General features: G+C 50.1%; 1 protein-coding gene across 2 annotated transcripts in view; it reads left to right on the plus strand.

Moving 5' to 3' along the window:
- CLPB (caseinolytic mitochondrial matrix peptidase chaperone subunit B) overlaps positions 1-25,097 on the plus strand; it is a 74,122-nt gene extending 49,025 nt beyond the window's left edge. Inside the window, exons 7-16 of one of the 2 annotated variants that reach the window (XM_042031452.1) lie at positions 3,379-3,493; positions 10,322-10,399; positions 12,595-12,650; positions 15,619-15,663; positions 17,503-17,664; positions 19,379-19,535; positions 22,412-22,485; positions 22,978-23,097; positions 23,516-23,620; positions 24,392-25,097. In XM_042031452.1, the coding sequence (XP_041887386.1) occupies positions 3,379-3,493; positions 10,322-10,399; positions 12,595-12,650; positions 15,619-15,663; positions 17,503-17,664; positions 19,379-19,535; positions 22,412-22,485; positions 22,978-23,097; positions 23,516-23,620; positions 24,392-24,643 (1,164 nt within the window). In that variant the 3' untranslated portion in view covers positions 24,644-25,097. Of the gene's footprint in view, positions 1-3,378; positions 3,494-10,321; positions 10,400-12,594; positions 12,651-15,618; positions 15,664-17,502; positions 17,665-19,378; positions 19,536-21,125; positions 21,286-22,411; positions 22,486-22,977; positions 23,098-23,515; positions 23,621-24,391 lie in introns of those variants that run through there. The other variant, XM_042031453.1, reaches the window with a different exon arrangement.
- Positions 25,098-26,944: the final 1,847 nt, after the last annotated feature.

The following is a 26,944-nucleotide window of genomic DNA, read 5'->3' on the forward strand; positions in this document are numbered from 1 at the left end:
AATTTCTTCAGACTGTTGACCACTGCGAACCAGCTTAAGAGTCCTCAACACCAGGCAAGTGTGGTCTAAGCTCAGGAAAAGCACACACACAGTTGTGGTTTGATTTTTTTTTTAAGGAATAAAGGAAATCAAAATAAATTAAAAATACATATGAAAACTCCTTGTTATTCTGTCACAAGGATATGTAAATAAAATCTATGGGATATGTCCATCCCGTAATAGTTCTGCCTATTCATTCTCTAGCAGTGATTAAAATGAGCAATAAATTCTCAAAGACTCTCGGTGGAATGTGGCTGCTGGGGAGGATGAAACCCCGGGAGCACCAGTTCCCCCCCAGCTGAATATTCATCACAGGCTGGCTTGGCAGTCTGGTGGTTTATATACAAGTACAATCATCTTCCTCAGGAACAGCTCCAGAGATATATTTCCTTTCTCTCCTTCAACTATTACTTAAGCATAAAAACCAAGGCAAGTTTCAAACTGTTCAGGGCAGCTTTCCTTACTGGTGCTGGGCTCGAGAGAGTATTTACCCAGCAGATAATTCTACCTCTCCTGCTGGTAAAAGGTTCAGTTATTTTATTCTCCACTTTTCTTCCTTAAAACAACATGTGCTGGCAGCCCAGAAGCCCCCTGCGTCCTGAGCTGATCCCACAGCATGGGCAGCAGGGAAGGTGGGGATTCTGCTCCTCTGCTCCGCTCAGGTGAGACCCCACCTGCAGAGTTGCCTCCAGCCCCAGGACTCCCAACATCAGAAGGACATCGAGCTGCTGGACCAAATCCAGAGGAGGCCATGGAGATGCTCCAAGGGCTATTGGAGCCCCTCTGCTCTGGAGACAGGCTGGGAGAGCTGGGGGTGTTCAGCCTGGAGAAAAGAAGGCTCCAGGGAGACCTTAGAGCCCCTGCCAGTGCCTAAAGGAGCTGCAAGAGAGCTGGAGAGGGACTTTGGACAAGGGCCTGGAGTGACAGGACAAGAGGGAATGGCTTCCCACTGCCAGAGGGCAGGGTTAGATTGGATATTGGGAAGAAATTCTTTGCTGTGAGGGTGCTGAGGTTCTGACACAGATTGCCCAGAGAAGCTGTGGCAGCCCCATTCCTGGAAGCATTCAAGGCCAGTTTGGTTGGACCTGGAGCAACCAGGTCTAGTGGAAGGTGTCCCTACCTGTGGCAGTGGGGTTGGAATGGGATGGTCTGTAAGGTTTCTTAAAGTCACCCTTCTGTGACTCCATGACTTCCATGCCCACCCCAGTGACAGGCAGACAGCTGTTACCACCTGCCGAAGCACAGACTGAGTCCTTCTCTTTTTAAAAATTAAGATTTCTGATGCTTTTGACCTCACATCAGGAGGTGAGTGCAGAAGTCCAGTTGCCTCCAACATAAGAGCAGAGCACTCCTCCCTGTGTTGCTCTACAAGCAGGTAGCACCACTGTGCTCCACTTAAGTGCTAGTGCTGAGCCAGACAAGTTTCATCAGGACAATGGAAGATTAGCTGCCAGAGGGTGAGGACATGGTCCCCACCATCACCATTGCACACCACAAAGTGAGGAGGTGGGAACGGCTAGATATGTATGGAGAGAGAAACAGATGAGAAAGGAGTGCAAGTTTGTGTCTTGTGTAAAGTCCAGGATTAGTGGGGCTTTTTTTTAGAGGTTCTGTCATGGATGGATCTAAAATACATTTTTCTTGGTGGGTTTTCTTGTCCCGGTGTCCCCTGCACAGTGTGAGCTCAGGATGCTCCAGGCCGGCAGCATGACCCAGCTAGGAGCTGTCTGGTAGCACTTCAGGCCCACTGAGTAGCTGGCATTAAGAGCAGGGCTCTCCAGAACAGATCCTGAGCAGAAGACCGTAGTGGGACAGCATGGAAAAAGCTCTAACACTGGTCTTTTACCCATGAAAGGGACTTTCTTCCTACCCAGGACTTGTACTATGTCAGTTTTCCAAGGAGGGAGGGAGAAGGCATTGCAGAGGAGGGGTGTCCTTTCCTTCTCTTCCTGCACATCTTCCCCACTCTCCATGAACCCATGAGAATCACTGGGTGTCCTAACATCACTGATCACATCCCTGCACCTTCCAAAAGGCCAGAGAGGAGGGAGAGAAAAGATTTGTCAGGATCCTACAGACAGACACAGATGTATGGTGAGATCGTACCCAGCGCTGGGGGGGATCAGCGCAGGCAGAATGTCTGTCCCAGAGCTGCTCCACTGGGATCTGCAGGGAAGTTATTGCTCTGTGTGAGGATCAGGGCTGATGGCATCTCTGTTACACAGGAGACTGATAGCACTGGCCAAAATTGGATTGTTTGCTATTTATTATTTTTTAACTTCTGTCAGAATCGCTGCTAGCCCAGGAGACGTCAGCAGCCTGGCTGGGTGTTATCCACTCTGGCTCCAGCAGCTGGATCCTGCTGCAACTTTGGCACCTGCCTTCTGGCTTTTTTAGAGGGTGTTTCCCCGTAGTGAGGTGGGTTGAATGACAGGGACTGTTCTGTGGGTGCAGTTACTCACTTGGCAAATCCCATGGGCTCTTTCTGTTCTGTCCTCATCTGAGTCTGGTTTTGGGGGATTAATCTTCCCAAGGCAATGGTCTCAGTGGGGAGTGGCCAAGCTCAGCTTGTGGCAGGAAGGGCTCAGCAGCACTTTCTAAAGATCTTAGAATCGCAGAAGGTTTTAGGTTGGAAGGGACTTTACAGCTCACCTAATTTCATGGGTAGGGACGCCTTCCACTAGGCCAAGTTGATCCAAGCCCCATCCAACCTGGCCTTGGACACTTCCAGGCATGGAACAGCCACAGCTTCTCTGGGCAGCCGTGTGCCAGGGCCTCACCACCCTCACAGGGAAGAATTTCTTCTCAATATCCCATCTAACCCTGCCCTCTGTCAGTGGGAAGCCATTCTCCCTTGTCCTGTCACTCCAGGCCCTTGTCCAAAGTCCATCTCCAGCTCTCATGGATGTAAGGCATGGTGATACTCTGTCATCCCTGCAGGATCTGGTTGGAGTCTTTGAACAGGAGATGTGTGGAGGGTAGGAAGACAAATCTAGGTGAACAGTCATGGCTTTATTTCCCAAAATAAACAGCTCCTAATGGTTAAGAGCTATTGAGCAGTGCCATTGTTCCCTCCGTGTCACCAGTACAGAGGTAGTAGCACAGGGTCTGGTTTCCCATCAGCAGAGCCGGATCCCCATTCCCACTCACCCCAACCTCCATCCACAACAGATCCAGGAATTTTCCCTTGCTAGGGCTGGTGCATCCAGACCAAACTGCATCTGCCCTGGGGATGCTCTGGCTCCATGTCAGAGAGATCCCCATACAGGGCTCTGACATCTGTGTACTGACCCAATGCTTCATAAAGCCTCTGATCCCTATGTTTTCTTCCCTCCACAGTTCCAGGAGGAACAGCGCAGGAGGGAGGTGGAGGAACGGCGGAGATTCCCACTGGAACAGCGGCTAAAAGAGCACATAATTGGTCAGGAGAGTGCCATAGCCACAGTGGGGGCAGGTAGGACCCTTCACATGCTGGTGACTCTGCCCTCCCACACCTCTTCCACAGGGAAGACAAGCTGTTCCCTCAAGCCTTGATCTGAGGCTGCCTCTGGGCAGGTCTGCAAGGTTGCTGGGGAACTGACAGTGGATGCCCCATCCCTGGAAGTGTTTGAAGTCAGGTAGGATGGGGCTTGGAGAAACATGGTTTAGTGGAAGGTGTCCCTGCCCATCGCAGAGGGTTGGAATGAGATGAGCTTGAAGCTCCCTCCCAACAAAAACCATTCTGTGATTCCATGAAATCAAGGCTCCAGCAAGCTGGGCTGGGTTTGATTTGCCAGTCCAAAGCCTCTGGATTCTGTCAATAATTCCTGACCCATCCGTGCATCCCAGTTAATGCCTGAAAATGGGACAGCAAAATAAGAGCTGTTGAGGCCAGGGCAGAATGACAAGGAGCATGCTGTCAGAAACACAAACCCATTGCCTTTAGTTAACAAAGAGGAGCCCAGTGTGAGCTGGGAGCTGGGAAGGAGCCGGGAAGGAGCTGGGAAGGAGTCTATACTCCTGCAAAGACAACAGGCACCCTGTGTGTTCAGAGAGCGGCTGTGCCTGGGGGCAGCAGCCCCAGCTAATTGGGGAGCTGTGATTAATGGGCAGTGCCTGTTCCTGACACAGGTGGTGTTTCTGCGCATTAACGTCCCTGCCTTTATGGAGGTTTTTCTTATTGAATTATAGGGAATGTGCTTGATACCCCTGCAGCCTCGGGATATTGGACCAAAAGGTAGCAGGAGACTCTCTGTCCCCTCCTCCCTCCTTCCCTTCTGCCCTGTTTTTCTTTTCGTTTTCTTTTCTGTTTTTTGTCCAGAAGGATGAATTTCAAGGCAGGACTTTCTCTCTCAAGCACTTCCTCACTATCTTTGTTATTTATTTTGTGCCCAGCTGGTTTTCCTGCCACTTTGTGAACCCTACATCACTCCGCTCTGCCCTTGCCACTGCCATTTGCTGGTGAGCAGACCTGCCACACACCATATCTTCAGGTCCACTGAGCCTGGCTGATATGTTTAATTTATAACTGGTGCCTTAATTGAATAATTGGATTTAATCGTCACTTGGTGCATGATCCAAACAGTCTCCAGAGGGGCTTAGCCAGGAATACAAAGAGAACGTGTGATCTGGGGTTAGAAGCACAGATCTGGAGTGATGGGGATAGAATGGAATCACAGAATTATGGAGTCATTTAGAAAAACCCTCTAAGATCACCAAGTCTAGCTGTTATCTCAGCAACCCCATGCAAGGGGATGCACCGGGAATGCTCACTGCAGCCACAGCCCTGACAGCATGGCATTACTGCCACAGAGGGAAAATCCTTCCCTGTTGCCTCCATAAGATATATCCAAGCCCTGCATCACTCTTTTCTGCTATGTGGAGCAGGACAGGACTGGGAGAAGGTGGATGAGGGTTAACTGATAGTAACTGAGCATCTCCCAGGGCACAAGGTTGTTACCAGTGCCTGACTGGGTGATGGTGGGAGGCAGCTTGGCCACCCCCCTCAGTGGGTGTAGATGTTCAGTTCATCTTAACAAAATCCCCATTAAATATTCCATTTCCTGGCATCAGAAACAGGCAGGTCATTGCTGCTGGCTCAGGAGCTGCTGGGATTCTCTAACTGGTACATGCAAATGAGCAGCTAAAAGGCTTAGGGTTCTGTTTCCAGGCACTTCCATAAATGGTTGAGCTTTGGATCTGGTTAGGGCTGATTTGCCTTTTCACTAAAAGATGCGGAGGCAGAAGGGATCAGCAGGATCTCTCCTCTCTGAGATTAGTATATATATGTATGTGTATTTGTTTTGTGCTCTAATATCCTAAATATTATGCCAGGTAAAGAATACCTTTTTTTATATGGATATACCATGTTTGCCAGTCAGTGCTTACTTAGAGGTAGGGTGGTTCAAACCCACCACTTCCCCCTTTTAGGGTGAATAGACCTTGAGGATTGAAGCAATCTGTTCCAGCTCTTCCTGAAGTTGAGGAGGGAGGAAGGAAAAGTGTTGTTTATTTTTTAGGGATTTTGAAGAAAGGGTAGTGCAGAAAAATCTACATTTTAATGATAAAATTCCCAATTTTGAGCAGGTGTGATGTTGAAATCAGTCAGTATTTCAAAGCTGTAGGAAAATGGATGAGCGGGACTGTCATCCTGCTCTGGCCCAAAGAAAATTTGGGTTATTTTGGACAATATAGGATCCTTTATGAGGGCTGTTTTTTGATGTGTGTTGCTGCCTGTAGGTCAGGTGAAACTTTGCAAGGATGCAGCTTTGGTCTAATTTGGAGTTCCATAACCCTGAGCTGCCAGCAGCAGGGCTGGAAGAGCACTTCTTTGGGAATGCTGCAGACCCTGGAGCATCAATGCAGAACCTGGGTGGAGGCAATGATCCCACAGCAAGTTTGGCCCCAGAGCCTTCACCCCGTGGTACCCCAAACCTGGACGGGCCGAGGAGCCCTGCAGAATGAATTGATTTGATAAATGGACATTTATTACACTCACAAATTGGCTGAAACCAATTTCAGTCACATCAAGTGCTGATAACTGCTGGGGTATTGATTTGTGTAAAGTAATACAGTGAATTTATCAGTTCAATAGCAGGCTGAAGGGCCTCTCGGAGACGTAGGGCTGCAGTCACACCGTTACAGATGGACGAAATAAAGTGAGAGCACGGCAGCAATGCCAGGAACAGCTCCACAGAAGAAGGCCCCAGCGTCATCATCATCAGGCTCTTGTTTTGGACATTGCGGCTGAATGTCATAATGAGATTTCAGCACAGCAGTGTGACCTCCCTCCTGGTATTTATTTATTTATTTATTTACTTCTGCCAGGAGGAAGGAAGGGGGCAGCTTTCCCAGAGGCAGAGCATGGATTTCATGCTTGGGTGACAATGAAGAACAGTCAGCGTGGCCAGCAGCTACTTTGGGAGTACAAACTCCAAGGAGAAGAGTGCTCTGTGGCTTTCCTAGCTGAGACTTTCATCCTTGGAACTGGCATTGATGTTCTGCCCTGGCCCAGGGTGGGGCTTCTGTTGCTGCTGCTGAAGCTGAGCATTGCTCTGGCCTGGGATGGAGCTTTTGTTCCTGTTGCTGAAACTGAACACTGCACTGGACAACCTGGGAGAGCCTCCTCCAGCCCCAGTCATGGAACCTAGGGAGTAGTATCCCTTCCCTAGGGATATCCAGATTTTTTCAGTTTTTCCAAACAGTTTTTTCAAGAGTGCTGTGTGCTGGAATAGCTCATTGTTTTAAGGCTGCTTGTAGAAAAGCGTTTACACCTTATCACTCTGATGGTTTGACTAACCTGCTGACTAGGGATCAGGGAATGGTTTGGGTTAGAAGGGACCTTAAAGCCCATCTCATTCCAACCCCCTGACATGGACAGGGACACCTTCCACTAGACCAGGTTGCTCTAACCCCAGTTCTGGCCTCGCCTTCCAGGGATGGGTCAGGCACAACTTCTCTTGGCAACCTGTGCCAGTGCCTCACCAGCCTCATAGGGAAGAATTTCTTCCTAAATATGATGCTCAGCATCTTCTGACAGAGATCACATGCTGAATCTCAAGCTCTTAACTTTATGGTAGTTTTTTAAGGGGTGCCTTATATCCATGGAGTTGCTTTGAGCATTTATCCATAAACTCTGGCATCCTGCTGCAGAGGGGAGGGAAAGAAGGCGGCACTTAACCCCACTGTCTTTGGACCCTGAACATGCTGACCCTGTGAGTGGTCACTCCATGCCCCAAAGCAGAAGTTTATTACTTTTATTACCTTTATTACCATTATTATCTTAGCTGAGATAGCTGCAGGAATTATCGGCAGTTGTGTTACTCCCCATCAATTTTTATGAAATATCCCCACCCCAGGTGTTTGACCTCCCGTTCACTGCTGTAAAGCACAGAGAAGGAGCATGTGCAGCACTGGGAAGGGCACACAGAGGGATGCAGCACAGACGCTTCTGTGCACCTCCCTGCCAGTGGCAGAGCATTTTCTCCTCTTCATCTCCTGCGGTGGCTGTTTCCAGGGGTGACATGGCCAGTGAGCAGCTGAAGGGCAGGACGGGATTCCCACCAGGCTTTGGCCAGGATTTTGGACAGAGCCAGATCGCTGGCTGAAGCCAAGCTGGTCTGTTGCGCTGATACGCCCAGGCAGGGTGAGACAGAGCCAGGCACCAGCCAGTGCTGCATCTGGCCCTGTGCCCAAACTAATTTAGACTTGCCAGGAGTCAGGACTCATTAACATGGCCAAGGGGACAGGTAATGCATCTGCCTGTGTCCAGGCACGGAATGGCAAGTTCTTGCAGCACTGGGGTCCAGCTCCCACTAAATGCACAATCCCAGTGCTCAGTCCCATTTCCGAAGGGGTTGGAACTGTGGGTCTTCCAACCCACACCCTTCTACAATTACGTGATTCTACATGCCTTAGATTTAAGGTTAAACTGGGGGTTTTTTTATATTTGGGCAGCGATGCAAATCTTTATCTTCATCCTGAGCTACCACTGCCTTTTGGGAAGCCCTCCTGGCTTTCCCTGCAGACTTTACAGGGATTAGGAATTCAGTCCCACTCTCTTCCTAAGTGGCTGCAGTGGTTAATCACCCTCGTTATTAAAACTGTTCTGCTTTATTTGTAGTTTGATCCTCTTGCTCCAGCCCCTGGAGCACCTTAATTTTCTCTGTAGCTGAGCGAGTTCGGTGCCTTCTTGGGGAGATCCTTAATGACTGTGGTCAGGTCACTCCTCACACCCCTCGTCGTTAACCTCAGCTCATTGATTTGTTCTTGCAGTGAGGCTTTGCTCTTGTTTTCCTAATCCTCACTGGGTGTGCTGGCTCCCATGCTGCCTGGGTCTCCTGGAATACAAACATGGACTCTGAGGAGCTCGGTTTCATGCAGATCTTGCAGCTCCAAATTCCCATGAGACCCCTCCATGCAGCTATACAATCCAGCTGCTGGAATATCTCACTTGAGCTGCTGCTGTTTAACATCATCCCAGCGTGTCCCTACTGGCAGAGGCAGCATTTCCCTGTCAGGCTGTAGGCTGTGACATTCCATTTATTTTTATATGCAAAATGGAAATATTGTTTAAATATTTTTATATGCAAATCTTTTTACATGCAAAATGGCACTATTTATTTCCCATGTCAGTTTGCTCTCCCCTGCAGGAAGAGCTCTTGGCATACCATGTCTAGGATGCCTTTTCTTAGGTGTCTTCTATTTACCATATCCCATCAAGAAAAGGGTTTTATGGACTGACTTTGAGATGGAATTGAAGAATCCCCCAGTTTTAAAGGCCACTCTTGTGCTCTCCTGCCAGCTCTGGGAAGAAAACAAACCGACAGCTCCACACAGAGCCAGCCAGTGCCTCGTTCCAGGGAGACATGGGACTGAGGCACAGGGACAGAGGCTGGGACCCAGGATAGTGGCCAGAAGGAGATGAGGGAGCTGTGTTTTGAGGGTGACAGTCACAAAGAGAAGTGGGTTTATAGTTTCTTGGCTTTATTCCTGCTTTTGCTCTGGGCACCACTGAAAGGCAGCAGAGGCCGAGCTTTGCCATGCCTGTGTGCAGCAGCATTCCAAGACCTTTAAGCCACAGCTCTCCCAGTGTTTTCCTTCTGCTCATCCCACCTCCAGTGCTGCTGTTTTCCCCTGTTACCTTCAAATTCCTGTTAGTTATAATTTTCAGGCATCTTGCTGTTTTCATGCCCTGCTTCCTAATGAGCCACATTCTGGGTTCGGCTGCATCTGGGAGCGCCATGCGCCAATCATGAGACCTTGCTGGGTCTGAGGGGTCCTGAGTCTGTACAGTGCATGTTCTCTCTTACAAAACACCTTAGAAAATTTCATGGGGAAGGCATAACTCCATGTAAGAGCTGTAATACAGGCTGGATTGAAATACTGTGGATAAAGCAGTAAGGCTGGGATGTCAGTTAATCTCTCACATTGAACTAGATGCTGGTCTGATCCAGGAGAACCACTTCTGTGTTTCAGAGACCAGATCCAGCCAGTGGAGGATGAGATCTGATCCTTTGGACTCAAAAGCAGCTCCTCCTCCTTCAACTAAGCCCAGTGCAATGATGTTACTGGCTTGGTGAGCACGGTCACAGAGCCTGAGGCTGCTCCAGGAGCTGAAGAGCACCTTGGAGAGCTGTGGGCACCCATGGGGGTAGGAGCCATCACCCACTCTGCACAGCAGATCCATGTCTGTCCTGAGAAAGGGTTGTGCTGGTTGGACTGGGAGTTTGGGAGGGAATCCGGGCTCTTGCCTTTTGTAAAATTTTCCACTGGGATCTCACCCAGGATTCACTTGGATGCTGCTGTCCAGAGAGGCACTGAGATAATCACCACACTTTTCCCAATCCTTGCACCAATTCAGAGTGTTTGTGACCTTCAGCCACCTCCCTCTTCCCATTCCATGCCAGAAATAACCTATAAACCTCTTTAAAACTGCTGTTTTTTCCTCACAGAAAGGCTGCACTTGGGAGCTGGCAAGGCGGTGTGCCTCTCCATCCCTCTGTCCATCCATCCATCCTTGTCCCCCTCCTCCACCGTCTCCCTGGCAACGCTGAGTGCACATCCTGGAAAACTTTATCCGAAATCTGCTCTGGGCAGCTTTCCAAATCCATGCTAACCTTATTAGGTGTCTCTGGGGCCTTGGCTGGCTAATCAAATTAGAGAGCACTAATGGCAGGGAGGACTGGGAGTGGGTAGAGAGCAGTAAAACATAGTGTATACTTAGTGATAATTACACTTGCTTTGTGGCATTGATTTATATGCTTCCCCCCCTCTTTTTTGTTTTCATTGTCTTCAAATACAGCTATTCGGAGGAAGGAAAATGGCTGGTATGATGAGGAGCACCCACTGGTGTTTCTTTTCTTGGGATCGTCTGGAATAGGTAACGTTTGGGTTGTGGTGAGGGGGATGGAGAGCCCCGAGGGGAGGGGGTGGGAGCTGTTGCAGGGCTGCAGGGTCGGAATAAAATGCCAGTTAAACACACTGTCATCTTTCAGCAGGTCACCCATCATCCAGCAGGGTGACCACAGCTGGACACCTGCACACCCAGCCACATCCAGCCTCATGCTGAGTTATCCCAGAGGACAACCCCCACTCTGAGTCTCAAAAAGGGGCAGTTTTCAGAGTAAAAGTGTTACATTAACAACTTTCCAGTGAAAACCCCTCTATTCCAGTGGGAATGGTGGGATAATAGTGAAAATTTGCTGCCTGCAAACTGAATCTCTGTTTGTCTGCTCCTGTGGGCACAGATTGCTTTGAAACGACAGGATTTTATTGACACCGATAAGATTTGTCCTCTAGCCCAATCAAATGCCACATGACAGCTGATCAGTTCATGAAATGGTCCAAATGACTTTTAGTTGTGGAAAAAACCCCAACAAAACAGCTTTAAAGTAACTGATCTGTGACATTTGGAGCAACCTCAGGGCTTCTCCTGCTTCCACTGCCTCCCACAGGGCTCAAGAAGGTGCTGATGCTCCAGTGCTGGAGGGGTTAAGGGGCACAGGCGAGACCATGCACTGCCACAGAACAGTGCCAGGACAAGCATTAACTCCAAATAAGTTGCTATAAAGCTGTATAAAATCAGAATAAAATATTTTTGATACTTCATTGCCCTGCTACAGCAGACCTGAAGGCTCAGGGATGTAAATTGTTGGTTCTTCCACTCCCATGGCCTTCCATGGGGGCTTTACTCTTCCTTTCCTTCCCTCTTTTCTTTTTTCTTTCTTTTCTTTTCTTTTTTTCTTTTCTTTTCTTTTCTTTTCTTTTCTTTTCTTTTTTCTTTTCTTCTCTCTTCTCTTCTCTTCTCTCTCTTCTCTTCTCTTTTCTTCTCGTTTCTCTTTTCTCTCTTCTCTTCTCTTCTCTTCTCTTCTCTTCTCTTCTCTTCTCTTCTCTTCCTTGCCTTGCCTATCCTTTCCAAACATAGTTTCTTGCATCCTTACACATTAGGAGCTCTGATCCAGCATCATCCAAAGTCAGCAAAGCTCTAACTGAAATCAAATGCAGAATTTTGGCAGAGATTTATCAGGTGGAGTAGAATTAATTCCCCATGAATTCCCATTTTTTTAGCCCTTTTCTTGGTGATTTGCTGATCTGACCCACCAGATCTGTTGTGACTGCAATACAGCTGTGGGCAGATGTACAATACTCCAGTAAGAATGTACTTTTTAATCTAATTTCCTTTTAAAAACACATGGCTTTTTTTCTTCAGAATAGTTATTTCTGTGCCTGCTCATTTATTTTTCAGTGTGCAGGTAAATCCCACAGGCATCCATGTGCAGTGCACTGCTGATGGGTGTGCGAGGGACAAGTGTGAACCCCCAGAGCATCCATCTTCCAAAGGGGTGACAGGCTTCACCTCAGCTTTGCTGGTCACCCCAGGAGTCAAAATCAGCCCAGTCCTTCCCCTGATCAGCCTGACAAAGTCAGCAGTGTCATGCTGGGGGGGTAGCAGTATGGAAGAGAAGTTTTCTGGTACCCACACTTCAATAAAACTGCCTTTTAAAGTTTTTTCCCCAGATGGATGGGCTGGGAGCACAGGACATGGCCTGGCATGAGTTGATGCGTGTGTTTACCCTCATCAGGGTGGATTTGCTTCATTACTGATTGTTTCTAGTCCCAGAATTTTTTGACCATTGTCTTATATAAAGTGAAGAAAAAACACCCCATTTTCTTGAAATTCTTTATTTGGAGATTACAAGGCATTGCACGAGGAACTTGAAATATTGAGGGTAAATATAGCAAAAATCTGATCTATCCAATATAGCAAAACTCTGATCTATCCATATCTTTTTGTTCTTTGGGATGGGAGCTTTGTTCCCATCATGTGAGAATCAATTAAAGCTGAAGGAGCCAATGCAGAGATGCTGCTGTTCCAATGCACCAGTTCACCCTGCCCAGGCTGGGAACCCCAGTGGGGTGTGATCTTGGAGATAAAACAGCAATACCCACTTCCCAAGAAAAATATACGTATTGGTTGCAGGAAGTTCCAGCCCTGGTGTTAGCAGAGCTGATGAACAGACAGAAGATGGACAGACCTGGTTTAATGCAAGTTTCTTCTTTCCCTCTCCGGAACAGGTAAAACAGAGTTGGCCAAGCAAACAGCCAAGTACATCCATAAGGACGTCAAAAAGGTAATGGCTCATCCCAGCTTTGTGTTGGCAGTAATGGGGCAGGGGGGTTCATCAGGGGGTTCACTGTGTGGGTGTGCTGCCCTGAAAAAGGGCTTCTGCTGCACTGAGACAGACTTGTGAAGGTCATGGAGTCACAGACAGGTCTGGCTTGAAAGGGCCTTTTAAGCTCATCCAGTTCCACCCCTCCTGTCAAATACAGGGGCACCTTCCACTAGACCAGGTTGCTCCAAGCCACATCCAGCCTGGCCTTGAACAGTTCCAGGCATGGGGCAGCCACAGCTTCTCTGGGCAGACTGTGCCAGGGCCTCACCACCCTCACAGCCAAGAATTTCTTCAATCTAACCCTGCCCTCTGTCAGCAGGAAGCCATTCCCCCTTGTCCTGTCCCTCCATGCCCTTGTCTTGAGCCCCTTTAGGGACTGGAAGGATCTCTATGGTCTCCCTGGAGCCTTCTCTTCTCCAGGTGAACACCCCCAGCTCTCCCAGTCTGTCTCCAGAGCAGAGGGGCTCCAGCTCTCGGAGCATCTTCATGGCCTCCTCTGGACTCTCTCCAACAACTCCACACCCCTTCGATGGACTCCAGAGCTGGAGGCAGCTCTGCAGGTGGGGTCTCACCTGAGCAGAGCAGAGGGGTAAAATCCCCACCTCACCTGCTGCCCATGCTGTGGGATCAGCCCAGGACACTGTCTGTGCTCCTGTCTATGTCACCAGAATATTGGAATTGTAAAAATTTAAGCGGATGTAACATTTGTGCTCCCTGATGGATTTTGCTCTCATTTTGACATCCTATGTTGTGAACATATTTTTTTGCCTCTATTACTAATATCACTGTAAATTGTTAGAAGGATAAAATTCCAGGAATCTGTTTTCCATGTCCCCAGCTCCACCACTTGTCACATCCTGCCGATATGGACTGTAGCAATGCAACATTGATTTCCTGCTCAGAATTTTAAGTGCTGAAGTGTTTGGTATCCAGAAGCAGTTTGAATTATTTAGTTTGTTACCCAGTGGGCAGCTTTTAGAGAAGATGAGTTGGAATTGTTTCATGGAGGTGGTGGCTTTGCTGAAGGACACTTCAGTGATAATCTGGGGTTTCCATTCCATTCCAATCTATCCTATTCTATTCTGTTCTTTTCCATTCCATTCTGTCTATTCTATTCCATTACAATTATTTCAATCCATTCACTTCCAATCTATTCTGCTCTGTTCTGTTCTATTCCATTGCAATATTCTGTTCTATTCCATTCAAATCCATTCCATACCAGTCTTCCATTCCATTCCATTCCAATCTGTTCCATTCCATTCTCTCCCATGTTTCACATTTAAGCCTCTGCCTACCTGTAAGAGGTGCTTAGCTCTCTCCTACATGGAGCTAGGGAAAAGGAGGAAAGACAAGCAGAGCTGTGCGCAGATGAATCCCTCTTCCCCACATCCTCCAGCAGTGAATGGACACAATGCAGCGACACGTGTAGAAAGAAGACCAAACTGGAACCAAGACTGTAAAAACAGCTGTTCCGGTTTCTTTTCCTCATCCCTCTATAACTGCCTTCCAGAAGCCATAAATCCTGGATATCAAGCACCCTCATCCCTAATCCTGCACGTGGAACTGCTCCATGGCCAGACATCCAGTGGGGAAATCAGTTAAACCCTGAGTGTTGTGTTACTTTGATAGCAGCAGGAATCTGCGATTTATTAGTAATGAACCAGCTCAGCCATTGGTGCCCCAGTGAGGGATGAGAGGGGGTCATACACCCCACAGGCTCTGATGAGGGGCAGCAATTCACAGGAACTGATGGATTAAGAAAGGAAAACCTGGAACTGTCCCTTTTTCATCTGAAAGATGGAGTCAGTTTTTTCCATCTTGCTCTGCCCTGGGTAGACATTTTAATAATTTTCAGGGAAATTATTGCATGGGAATATTTTTCCCAGAGAACCTGTAGCTGTCACATCCCTGAAAGTGTTCAAAACCAGGTTGAATGGGGCTTGGAGCCACTTGGTCTAGTGGAACGTGTCCCTACCCATGGCAGGAGGGTTGGAACGGGATAGTCCTAAAGGTCCCTTCCAACCCAAACCATTCTCTGATTCCATAATTTTCCCAGGTAACAAATGACAGGACTAGAGGAAACTGCCTCAAGCTGGAGCTAGGGAGGTTTACGTTGGATATTAGGGAAAATCCTGTCTGTTCAGCTCTGGAAAAGGCTGCCCAGAGCAGTGGCGGAGTCCCCATCCCTGAAGAGGTTTAACAGCTGCGTGGATGTGACACTTGGGAACATGGGTTAGTGGTGGGATTGGCAGTGCTGGGGGAACAGTTTGGCTCTGTTGTCTCAGAGGGCTTTTCCAACCCAAACAGAAAATTCTGTTCTCTAATTCTGAGATCCCCATGTAATGGTGTCCATGTGTGTGCCACGTACACATGTCCAGATGAGATGTATTCCCGGATGTATGTCTCCTTCTCTACCATGGACAGTGGTTATGTCCAGCTGACCATGTCCAGGATGATGCTGGGAAGTTAAGGCTTGGCTTTTTCTGCGTCAGCTGGATGATCACTGTAGGTCCTTTCCAACTGAAATATTCCTCTTCCCTCCCCTTCCCTCTCCTTCCCTTATTTTCCTTTCACCTCCAGGATGTGGATTACAGCTCCGTGATCAGGACATTCAGTACCTGCAGTCAATCATCAGCTTTTCATATGCAAAATGGAAACTTGGGTGGAAGCTATAAATTCACTAACACTATTCTCTGTTACAGGTTCAGTTCACTTCAGCCCGGTTCACCTACAAGCCCAGTTCACCTCAGCTTTATGACTTTTGTTGGATTTTTGTGGAGGGGTGTTGCATTCTTCTTGTGATTGATTTCTAAAAAGCTGAACCACAAAAATTTTCTATTTTATTTAGAAAATTTCACCTCTGTCAGTACCGCTCCAGCTCTGGCAGTGAGCAGATTGATCAAATCTCATCTTAAGTCTCTTGCAGGGTTTCATCAGACTGGACATGTCGGAGTTCCAGGAGAGGCATGAGGTCAGTAAATGGGCTCTGAAAGGGAGCAGCTTCAAATTTAATCCAGAAAAAATGGGCATTTTGGGGTGTCAAGGTGGGAGCACAGCAGAACAGCAGGAGTTGTTCCAAGTTGTGAATTAAATTGCAAGTAAGTTGCCAGAAAGCAACTTTAATTGAGTGTCCTGGTTTAGGCATGGTACTCCCCAGTTTAGTGCTCCCATTCCAAACCACGAGTCACTCACTCACGCCCCACCTCCCCTTGTCCCTCCCCATGGCATCGGGCTGGAGAGTGGAACTGGAAGCTCAAAAGGTAAAGACCATGGGTTGAGATAAGAGCAAGTTACTGGAAACAGAAATGAGATAAGAAAACAAACAAGCAACAATATTAATTACACAAGTATGTAAAAGAGAGAGAGCGATTCACATGCAAAATGCCCACTGACCCAACCCAGCCACACGCTCCAGCTCAGAACCATGTCCTTCTACCACTCTTATTTGACCAAAAGGAACCCCTTCTCCCCAGAAGAGACTCCTTGCCCCTCCTGGCTACTGCAAAAATTAACCCTGTCCTGGCTGGAACCAAGACATTGAGGCAAATTAGGAAGAGAGACCAAGGAACAAGGAAAAGTTTAACAATATGTGTCCAGTGCTGTGGGTTCCCTTGGGGTGGGGTCTGCCCTTGGGGAGAGAGCACCTGAGAAGAGATGGTGGAATCCAGAGGATCTTCTTGTGCATGAAAACCTGCAGCCACATGCTGTTCAGCACCAACCAATGCCCAGGCAGGCACAGCTTACCCCAAGCCCCTTATCCCCAAAACATTGCTAAGTCCAGTGTGGGATCATTGCCTCAGCCTACCTTCCATGGAGGAAAGGGGGAGAATCCAGCAGAAGACAGGACAGTAGTGCCAAGTCCACCCCTGCCATCACAACTCCTGCCCAATTCTGGTGCTACAGGAGGGATGGAGTATCTCACCAGGGTCACCCCTGGAGCTGAGGGGGTCCTAAATCCCTTTGGAGGGCTCTGTCTCCCCAAAAAGCATCAAGGTCCTAGCAATGACAGTGGTAAAACACTGGCACAGGCTGCCCAGAGAAGCTGTGGCTGCCCCATCCTTGGAAGTGTTCAAGGCCAGACTATATGGGGCTTGGAGCAACCTGGTGCAGTGAAAGGTGTCCCTGTGTATGGCAGTAGGGCTGGCACTACGTGGTCCCTTGCAACTCAAACCATTCCATGATTCTGTGATAACGGACTGTGGCTTCAGATGACGCTCAGACATGTAAGATAGATGTAAGGTAGATGTAAGATGCACCAAGCTATATGTCAGAAATTGTCATTTTGCCAAAACATTCCTGTTGTCAGAAATATTATTCTATATAACCTTCTAAATTTCTAAACTTCATTTTAAAAAAACACTGTGTCAAGCAGTGATGACATAGGAAAAGTATTTTACTTGTGGCCTCTTCCCACAAAGGCTACTTGTGGCTTTGATTCTGCACCAGAACCACCTGCCACTCATAATCCTTTGAATCCTTGCTCTTAAAAAGGCTAAAAGGGATGAAAACAAATCTTGGACATCTGGGACAGGTTGCTCAGACCCTGCATAGCAAAGCAGGGCTGGTGCCTTCCCGCCTGTCCATGCTCTGCTGGTTCGAGATCTGGGCAGGGAATTGCTCAATCTTTATTTTGCTTAATTGTTGCTTATTAAGCTGATTTTGGGATACCTGGGGTGCAATAGGTGTCACAAAGAATGTAGAACCTGTTTTGTCAGCAGCAAAGAGCAGCGGTGGCCTGACAAGCTACCAGAAGGGCTTCATTTGCACTGTCCAGGGACCAGCCTTCACCTTTCCTGTTCCTTCCTCCCAGGTGGCAAAATTCATTGGCTCGCCGCCTGGCTATGTGGGCCATGAAGAGGGTGGACAGCTCACCAAAAAGCTGAGGCAGTGCCCAAATGCCGTGGTACTCTTTGACGAGGTGGACAAAGCCCACCCTGATGTGCTCACCATCATGCTGCAGCTGTTTGATGAGGTAAATCCACATTTTGGGTTAGAGTCGACACAAGGGACATGCAGAAGGTGACAGTGAGGAGTGAGAGGGATAACAGGTGGAGGAGTCAGGTGATTTGGGTTGGGAGGGACCTTAAAAGCTCATCTAGTCCACCTCTCCTGCCATGGGCAGGGGCACCTTGCACTAGACCAGGTTGCTCCAAGCCCCATCCAGCCTGGCCTTGAACACCTCCAGGCATGGGGCAGCCACAGCTTCTCTGGGTAACTTGTGCCAGGGCCTCACCACCCTCAGAGGGAAGAATTTCTTCTTAATATCCCATCTAACCCAGCCCTCTGGCAGTGGGAAGCCATTCCCCCTCATCCTGTCTCTCCAGGCCTTTGTCCAAAGTCACTCTTTAGCTCTCTGGTTGATTTTGAAGGTCCCAGTCTGTCCTCAGAGGCCACCAAACTCCAGGGCAACACGCTGGAAGGTTTTGGAGGGGTTTTTTTTGTTTTTCTTTTAAGGATTAATAACACCATTTTTCTTGCATAGATCATCACAGTAGCAGTTCAATGTGAAATCAATTCCTGTACCAGGCACTTGACAGGGCAATAACCCAAATGTTAATCTCAAGCACCCAACAAGGATTTGTGTCATTGTGCTGGATCTCTGCTGTTGGAGATGGATTGAGGAAAGAAACAGCCTGGGGAGATGCTGCTTTTTTCCTTATTTCCCTCTCTTTTTTATATTATTAATCAAGAGCACTGGTACTTTGGAAAGGTTCCTGGGTTGGTTTGGGGGGCTGAGGGTTGATGCCACCGCAGCAGTGGTGGTGCTGGGCAGCCCTGGTTTGCCAGGTGATCCCACAGGGATGAGGAGCTCTGCTGCTCAGGTCACTCTGTTACAGCCATAACATGGTTATTTGTGGGCTCTGCCCAGCCCAAACCACAGCCACAGGCAGGGTTAGGGTCAAGCCTAGGATTAGCATTAGCATCAGTCCTGAGCTGAGCCTGGGGCTTGTGCCAGACCTAAAACCACCACAGGGAGGCAAGGCAGAGGGTCAAAGGCTGGGGAGTTACATATGGGCAGCCACACAGTCATGGAATCACTGAGGTTGGAAAAGCCCTCTGAGACCATCAAGTCCAAGCATTCCCCCAGCACTGCCAAGCCCACCACTAAACCTAAATGCCACGTTCACACAGCTTTTAAGTCCCTGCAGGGATGGGGACTCCAACACTGCCCTGGGTAGACTGTGCCAAGGCTGGACAACACTTTCAGGGAAGAATTGTTTCCTGATCTCCAACCTATACCTTCCCTGGTGCAACTTGAGCCCGTTTATTCTTGTCCTGTCCCTCCTCCCCTGGGAGGAGACCAAGACTCCCGTACCAGATCCAGCCTCCTGTCAGGGAGCTGTAGAGAGCGAGAAGGTCTTCCCTGAACTGCCTTTTCTCCAGGCTGAATGAGGACATGGACTGGCCCAACCCTCCTCCTGGCAAGGCATCTCCCAGCGCTTCCATCAGTTCTGTCCTGGATAGGGCACACTGGGACCATATGCAGGACAAGTTCCTGCCATTCCTGGGAGAGACAAGGACTTCTCCAACCTCATCCTTGCTTCCTTCCACCTCAATCCTTGGGCATCCCTTCAAAATTAAATCCACTCTGGGGAAAAACGGGACCCATGTTCTTTTTCCTGGTGGTTTGGCCATGTCCTCCAGCACTTGCTGACACGGCTGGTGTCATCTTGCTGTTGTTGCAGGGCAGGCTGACAGATGGGAAGGGGAAGACCATTGACTGCAAGGATGCCATCTTCATCATGACCTCCAATGTGGCCAGTGAGGAGATTGCACAGCATGCACTGCAGCTCCGGCAAGAAGCCATGGAGATGAGCAAGAAAAGGATCGCAGAAAACTTAGGTACTGGAGTTTCAATCTTCAAATCCCTAAAGAATCTCCCTCCTTCCTAACACAACTTTGTTTGATACCAGCTCAGCCATCCCTCGGCAGGGGGCACACCCAGACCCTTCAGTCCCCTCTCCACTGGTCCTAAACTGGTCCACATGACTTGGGAATGCTCCTCTGCCAGGAAGTCATGAAATCCCAGAAGGCTTTGGGTTGGAAGGGACCTAAAAGCCCACCCAGTTCCAACCCCCTGCCACAGGCCAGGACACCTTCCACTAGACCAGGTTGCTCCAAGCCCCATCCAACCTGGCATGAAACAAGAAGTGAGTACAAGATGAGAAAGGCTGAGAGGTTGGACAGAGCCTCAAAGACACAATCTCCCTCTGAAGGATGCAGTGTCAAATAATGAGGATTTCAGAGGAGGTGGATTGAAACTGGATAGTCTTTATGGTCCCTTTCAACCCAAACTCTTCTGGGATTCCATGATTCTCTTTATCAAATCCCCCTTTTCTTTAGGGACCTTTCTAAATGCTTCCTGCAAAAGACTGTGGCTGGTTCAGGTGCTCATATTAAAGAGGAAAAGTTTTGTTTCCGCTCAGTCCTTCCCAAAAGGACTGAGCTTAATGAATTTTACTTCCCCATGGAATGGGAGCCCTGGCCTCACATACCAGGCTGCTGGAGAAAAATTTCCCAAAATGTGAATTTGGTAATAAAAGGGGAATGAGGAGAGCAAGGGCAGTCTCTGATATTGGAAATTAACAACCTGATGTGCAACCTCCAGTGCCTTTGCTGGTAACTCTGAGGATGGATAGATGAAAAGTGATGCTAGCACCAGGGACTGTCCCTTTTAGACAGTGTTTGTCACATGGAGCAGAGGGAAAGCCTGTTTCCATCAGGTCCTGCTGTGCCTGGATAACCAGGCAGCCATGGGCAGTGACTGCATCCCTTCTTTTCTCATCAATCTTAAAAAACTTACTTTGGGGTTTTTAAGATCTTTTTATGGTCTTAATTGTCTGGACATCACATCTTTCTCAAGGTATCCAGCAGCCTGTGCCATCTCAGATACACCATATTCCTTCATCAGCTCCATAGGAGTAGGAAAAAACATTGGATTTTGGCATCAAATCTGTTTTCCTGCTTCTTTCTCCCTGTCTCTTCCTTTTACTTTGGAGAAGTGGCCGTCGACGCTGACTTAATTCAGAATCTTTAAACTTCTATCAGGCTGGGTAAAGGACAAAACACATCGTCAACTGAACTTTCCAGAATAACATTTGAAAATGCCAAACGTTTCCCTGCTCAATGAGGAGAGCATTGAATTTTAATTTCTGGGACAGTACAGCTGCAGCAGGACAGGAGCGGGGGAGGGCATTTGGGCACAGCAGCTGCCCTCAACTGCGTTTAGAGGATCTCCTGCCTATTTCCTGACTCTCAGTGTGGAGATGCCACGGCAGGAGGTCACTAAAGCGCCTGGCAGGCAGATAAATGGGAAGATAAAGGGAAAGAGCTGCTTCCCCAGTGGGCTCTGCATCCACCAGTGGCAGCAGCAGGTATTACATGTGGGAAGTGGGAATGCTGGTAGCAGTGCTGGCTCCTCTGCCTTTCCAGCTCTCCTCTGCCAAAACACTGGGACAGACCTACTGGCATCCCTGCCCGTGAGAGAGGGGTTGGAACTGGATCAGGTGATTCCAGAGCACCCTGCACCACTTCGGGCATTAGGGGGAACCTCCTCACTGCCTACAACTGCCTGAACAGAGGATGTAGCCAGGTGGGCATCAGTCTCTTCTCCCAGGTAAAAAGTGACAGGACAAGAGGAAACAGCCTCAATTTATGCCAGGAGAGGTTTAGGTTGGATATTGGGAAACTTTATTCCCCAATAGGTTTGTTCAGCCTTGGCACAGGCTTCCCTGGGCAGTGGTGGAGTTCCCATCCCTGGAGGGATTTAAAAGATGTGTGGATGTGGAATGTGGGGACATGGTTTAGTGGTGGGCTTGGCAGTGCTGGGGAAATGCTTGGACTTGATGGTCTCAGAGGGCTTTTCCAACCTAAACCACCTATCCAGTGGAGCCTGAGAACCCCTTCTGCCACTGCTGGTGAGGGGCAGCAATCTTCATCTGGGCTGCATAGCTGGGATAGGCTCCCAGCACCCAACATGGGTCTGTGTCCCCTCCCTTGCCCTGCATGCTGGGATCCAATCCAGAGCACAGGAATCTATCTTGCTGTGAGCACCCTGGTGTCAAACAGCACATGGAGGCGAATGGGTGCAGAATGGGTGAAGCTGTGGGAAGAACTGGGATGATGAAGACAAAGAGGAATGTGGCACTGGGAGGAAGATGGGTGATGCTGCAGCCAAGCATCCAGAGTGGCTGGGAGCCAGGATTCGAGAGCAGCCAGACCCTGGCTCCATCTGCAGTCAGCAGAGGGAAATAGACTGCAGCCAGAGCAGTGCCGCAGGCACCCTGAACATGAGATTGGTGTTTGTGGGAGAGACCATAGACTCTTCCAGTGCTCACAGCCCCAGAGGGCCAGTGTGCTCTGTGTGTCAGGTCACTGGCAGCTGTGGAGCCCAACTTGGCACCTCAGCTGCCCAAAACCTCTGGGAGCAGCTCCTGTGGGCACAGAGCAGGGAGCAGAGGCAGAGCCAGGGCTCTTTGGCCATTCAAGGGAGCCACATCAGCATAGGATGTTCCCCTGGAGCACCAGAGGACACCCAGAACTGCTGTCCACAATGCCAAGTGCAGGGACACCACGCTGCCAAAGCAAACTGCTGACACATGTGGAGGTCCCAGGTCTGTCCTGCAGTACCCCCCAGACCCTTCCTTGCCCTCAGCTCTAGCTTGTGAAGCCATTGTCCCACTGCCCCTACTGACACCTGCCATCCACCTCTCTTCCAGAGGACGTCCAGATGACTGACAAGATCACCATTTCCAAGCAGTTCAAGGAAAAGGTTATTCGCCCTATCTTGAAGGTATGGACAGTGTTTTCATGGCTGATGTTTTAGGTGTCCTGAGCTTTGGTCCCAGACTCCTTCCCTGTGTTTCTCTCCCAGCTATGAGAGAAGGGATGTAACCCCACTAAAAATGTTGGAGGGACCTTTCAGCAAGGTCAGAGCCCAGCAGAAATAAAGCACAGCTTCTTTACTCTTGGAGTGGAGCCACGATGCATGGTGGGAAGGGGACACAGGACAGGAAGCGCTGCAGTGCAATTTGGGGGCTCTCTGCTCTCCCAAGGTCAGGAAAACCTGACTGCAGTGACATCGCTGTGACCTTCAGTTTCTTTAAGATGTTTCTGAAGCACCTCTGGGTGCTGTCCAGCTCCATGGCATGGGGTTGGATGGCTGCTGGGAGCTGTGGGAGGTGGGACGATCCCTGGGGAGCTCCTTCTGCAATGCCACTCTCACTGCTGTTCCCATCGGGGTCACCATCCCTTTCCCTGCTGACCTCCTCCCTTGTCCCTGCAGGCTCACTTCAGACGGGACGAATTCCTGGGCAGGATCAATGAAATTGTCTATTTTCTCCCTTTTTGCCACTCAGAGCTCATCCAGCTGGTCAACAAGGAGCTCAATTTTTGGGCCAAAAAGGTAAAAAAACATCAAGGGCTTTAGAGGGGACTTCTCAGAATAACTCTGTAAGAAATCCCTGGCGCAGCATCTATCCTTGGGTAGACACAATGATATCTTTACTATCATCATACAAGCTGTTGGACTTGGGGTGCTGGGGAGAATCAGGACCTCTGGGAGCAGCAGAGATGGTTCCTCTTGGACTGGAGCTCCAGGCCACCTTCAGAGATGTCATTTGTCTAATTGGTCTTTGCATGTCTGAGCTCTCTGGGGGCTAGATGGGATTTTGGGGTCCTTTTGTTGTGGTGGAACTGGCCTGGTGGAGCTCAGCCCTTCTCAACACTGCAGTGCAGCATCCTCGCTGCTCAAGGAGAAGGGTGCCAGGCTTGCTGCGGGGCATCCGTAATTCTTCCTTCTCTTCCTTCCCTCCCCCCGGCAGGCCAAGGCAAGGCACAACATCACACTGCTGTGGGACAGGGAGGTCATGGACGTGCTGGCTGATGGCTACAACCTTCACTATGGTGCCCGCTCCATCAAACACGAGGTGAAGGCAAGAGGGAAGTTGGGGTGAAGTTCATGTTGTCACCTCCAGCCCCACTGCCCACGGAGAGCCAGGACTGGAAAGGCATCAAAAGAGAGATGGAGTCACTGGAGCAAATTCAGAGGATGTCATGGAGATGCTCTGGGGGCTCTAGCCCCTCTGCTCTGGAGACAGGCTTGGACAGCTGGGGGGTGTTAAAACTGGACAAGAGAAGGCTCCAGGGAGACTTTAGAGCTTCCAGTGCCTAAAAGGGCTCCAAGAGAGCTGGAGAGGGACTTTGGACAAGGGCCTGGAGTAATAGGTTAAGGGGGGATGGCTTCAAACTGCAAGAGGGCAGGGTTAGGTGGGATATTGGGAAGAAATTGTTGTCTGTGAGGGTGGTGAGGCTCTGACACAGATTTCCCAGAGAAGCTGTGGCTGTGCCATCCCTGGAAGTGTTCAAGGCCAGGCTGGACAGGGCTTGGAGCAACCAGGTCTAGTGGAAGGTGTCTCTGCCCATGGCAGGGGGTATGAAATGTTAACAAACTTTAAAAAGTCCTTTTCAACCCAAACCCTTCTGGGATTTCATGACTGTGGGTCTGACCCTCCTCGTCTCTGGAGAGATGTCAGTGGTCTGGGGGAGGAAGTGTCACACCCACACTCCAGAGACAGGGCATAAGTGGGATGAAGAGAAGGTTGCATGATTCTGCACTACCTGAGGGTGGGAAGGAGCTGGCCATCTGCATGGGAGGTTTTCCACAGGGTTTTCCTGTCAGGATCTGGTCTGTCCCTCAGGTGGAGCGGCGTGTGGTGAACCAGCTGGCAGCTGCCTATGAACAGGACCTGCTGCCACGGGGCTGCACCCTCAGGATCACCGTGGAGGATTCAGACAAGCAGCTGCTGAAAACCACAGAGGGGTCTTCCTCCAGCACAGGAAAATCCAAGGTGCCCACCCTGCGGCTGGAGATTGTAGAGAAGGACAGCAAGGCCCGAAAACTGGAGATCCAGGCACCGCTGAACCCCGAAAACATCACTTACTTCTTGTAGGCAGCACTGGGCGCTCACAGTGGCAATGAAATACCCCAAGAGCTGGAGTGAGCAGTGTCAGAGAGGGCAGAGCTGCAATCCTGCCACCTCTGGGCATGGACACAGGCACAGGCACGGACACAGATATGGGCAGGAGCTGCCCCGGGGTGGGCATGAAGGGCTCTGGGGGTGCAGCTGCGGGTGACAAGGTGCCCTGGTGCCATTCAGGGATGGGTCAGTGGAGGTCCTGGGGTTTCACAGGGTGTTGGAGTTTTTTAAGGAGGGGGGAAGCAAATTGTGGACCATGCAGGAGCTGGGATGAATTTGTCATTCCCATGGGAGGGGGCTTGCTGGGATAGCTGGGCTGGCAAGGTGGGGGATGGGAACTGAGTGTGAGTATAAAAGCCACCAGGCACGCACTTGCTCTGTATTGTCCCTGTTTCTTTATGGCAATAAACATGCTTTGCGCATCCAACCCTTTGTGTCCCCAGAAGGAGCGGCCGTTGGGACCACCATCCTCATCTTAGGGCACTCCCAGGTCTTCTGCTTGTCACCAGGAGCCAGGAATGTCACCAAGAGTGGGGAACACCACTGGGAGCTGGGACCCACTGTCACATCTCCCCAGCCCAGCCAGGCAACATCCTGGTGCAAACCTTTTTCTCATGACCACCTTCCAGGAAATATTTAATAGCTCAGGTGGAACTGAGCTGTCCAAGTTGTCTCCATGGGGACATGGAGGCTGTGGCCCCCCCATGGGGGCTCCTTCAGGGAGCTGCTCATGGTGGAATAGGAGACATGGTCACTAATGGGGCCACCCCAGCCATGGGTTTCAAAGAGGAGAACATGAAATACATATGGAAATCAAGCCCCCTCAGGATTAATTAGCTCTGAATCACTGTCCCTTGGGATGCAGCCAGGATCCTCATCCCACTGTTCCCTCCTACCCCGATGTCCTCATCGGCATTTGGTTCTGGTGCTGGTTCTTGTCTTCCAGGGATACAAGGAGGTGTGGTGGGGGATGCCTTGAACCCCCTTCCTATCCCAGTAGCTTTTTTCTGGCTTAATGCTGGGGCCTGGAGCAGGATCCCATCCCTGGAGGGTTTGGGAGTGTCACCAGGCTCTGCTGGAGCCTCCCAAGGTCAGATTCACTTCCACAGGTGCACACAGGTGCACGTGGGTGTGCAGCTCTGAGCACAGCTGTTTGCTGGGGCGTGCCCTCACTGTGTGCTCAGGTGTGCAGGGGGCTACAGGTGTGCCCTGCCGTGCCATGCTGTGCTGGGTCACGTCACACGGTGCTGTGCCATCACACTGTGCCACGTCATGCTGTGCCAGGTCACACTCATGCCAAGTCACATCATCCTGTTCCATGCCATGGCATTCCATTCCACACTGTGCCACGCTCTACCATGCCATGTCACACTGTGCCAAGCTGTGCCAGCCCCATGGATCGTAGCTCCGCATGCAAGAGCCAGGACCACATGGGCCCTCCTCAACCCTTAGAGGTCGCTTTCTTGGTGCCAACACAGGTAAATGGGCTTCCACTGCCAGGAAGAGTGCCTGGGAGAACGGGATCTGGAGGAAGGACCACTGGGCTGTGCCAGACACATTCAATTCCCAGCATCAGAACCCCATGCTGGCTCCTGATCCAGTCAGGAGGGTGCAGAGGGTGCCGCCAGTGGGGGCTCAGGACACCCTGGAGCACCCCATCTTTGTCCCCAGGAACAGTGTGGCAGTGGACAGAGGCCTCCGGCACCATTGGGAGCAGCTGTGGGGCTGGGGGACCCACCAGGACCCCCTGACACATAACCTGGGGGACTCCATGGGGCGATGAAGGCTGGAGAGTGTGGGAGATACAGGGATGATGAGGTGGGTGCTGTCATTCCAACCAAGCTGGGGCTAGAGCTGGGGGAATCTGGAGTGTGACCAGAGGGGATACTGCAGAGGGTACATCAGAGAGGGTGCCATCGGCATGGGATCCATTGGAGGGGTTCCATCAGAGGGGGTCCACCCATCAGAAGGGTCCCACTCGAGGAGTCCCATTGGAAGGAGTCCCCCATCAGACAGGGGTCCCATCAGAACGGTCCCTTTGGAGCAGTCCTATCAGAGGGCATCCCATTGGAGAGGGTCCTATCATCTCCCCCCACCAGCTCTGGAGGGACCCCAACCCACCCAGGCACATGGACATAGCTCCAAGCCCACAGGCAGCCCCCAGCACACAGAGGGATGGAGTGACAGGGGTCCCTGTCCCCATCTCCCCCACTGTGCCCAGCCCTCCCCGCTGTCCCATTTTGGGGGCAGGGGGCGTCAGCCTTCACCCCCCTC

Source organism: Corvus kubaryi, unplaced genomic scaffold (assembly GCF_017639235.1).
Source record: "Corvus kubaryi isolate FWS band 111438036 unplaced genomic scaffold, C.kubaryi_AGA036_p1.0 37341, whole genome shotgun sequence".
Lineage (NCBI taxonomy): Eukaryota > Metazoa > Chordata > Aves > Passeriformes > Corvidae > Corvus > Corvus kubaryi.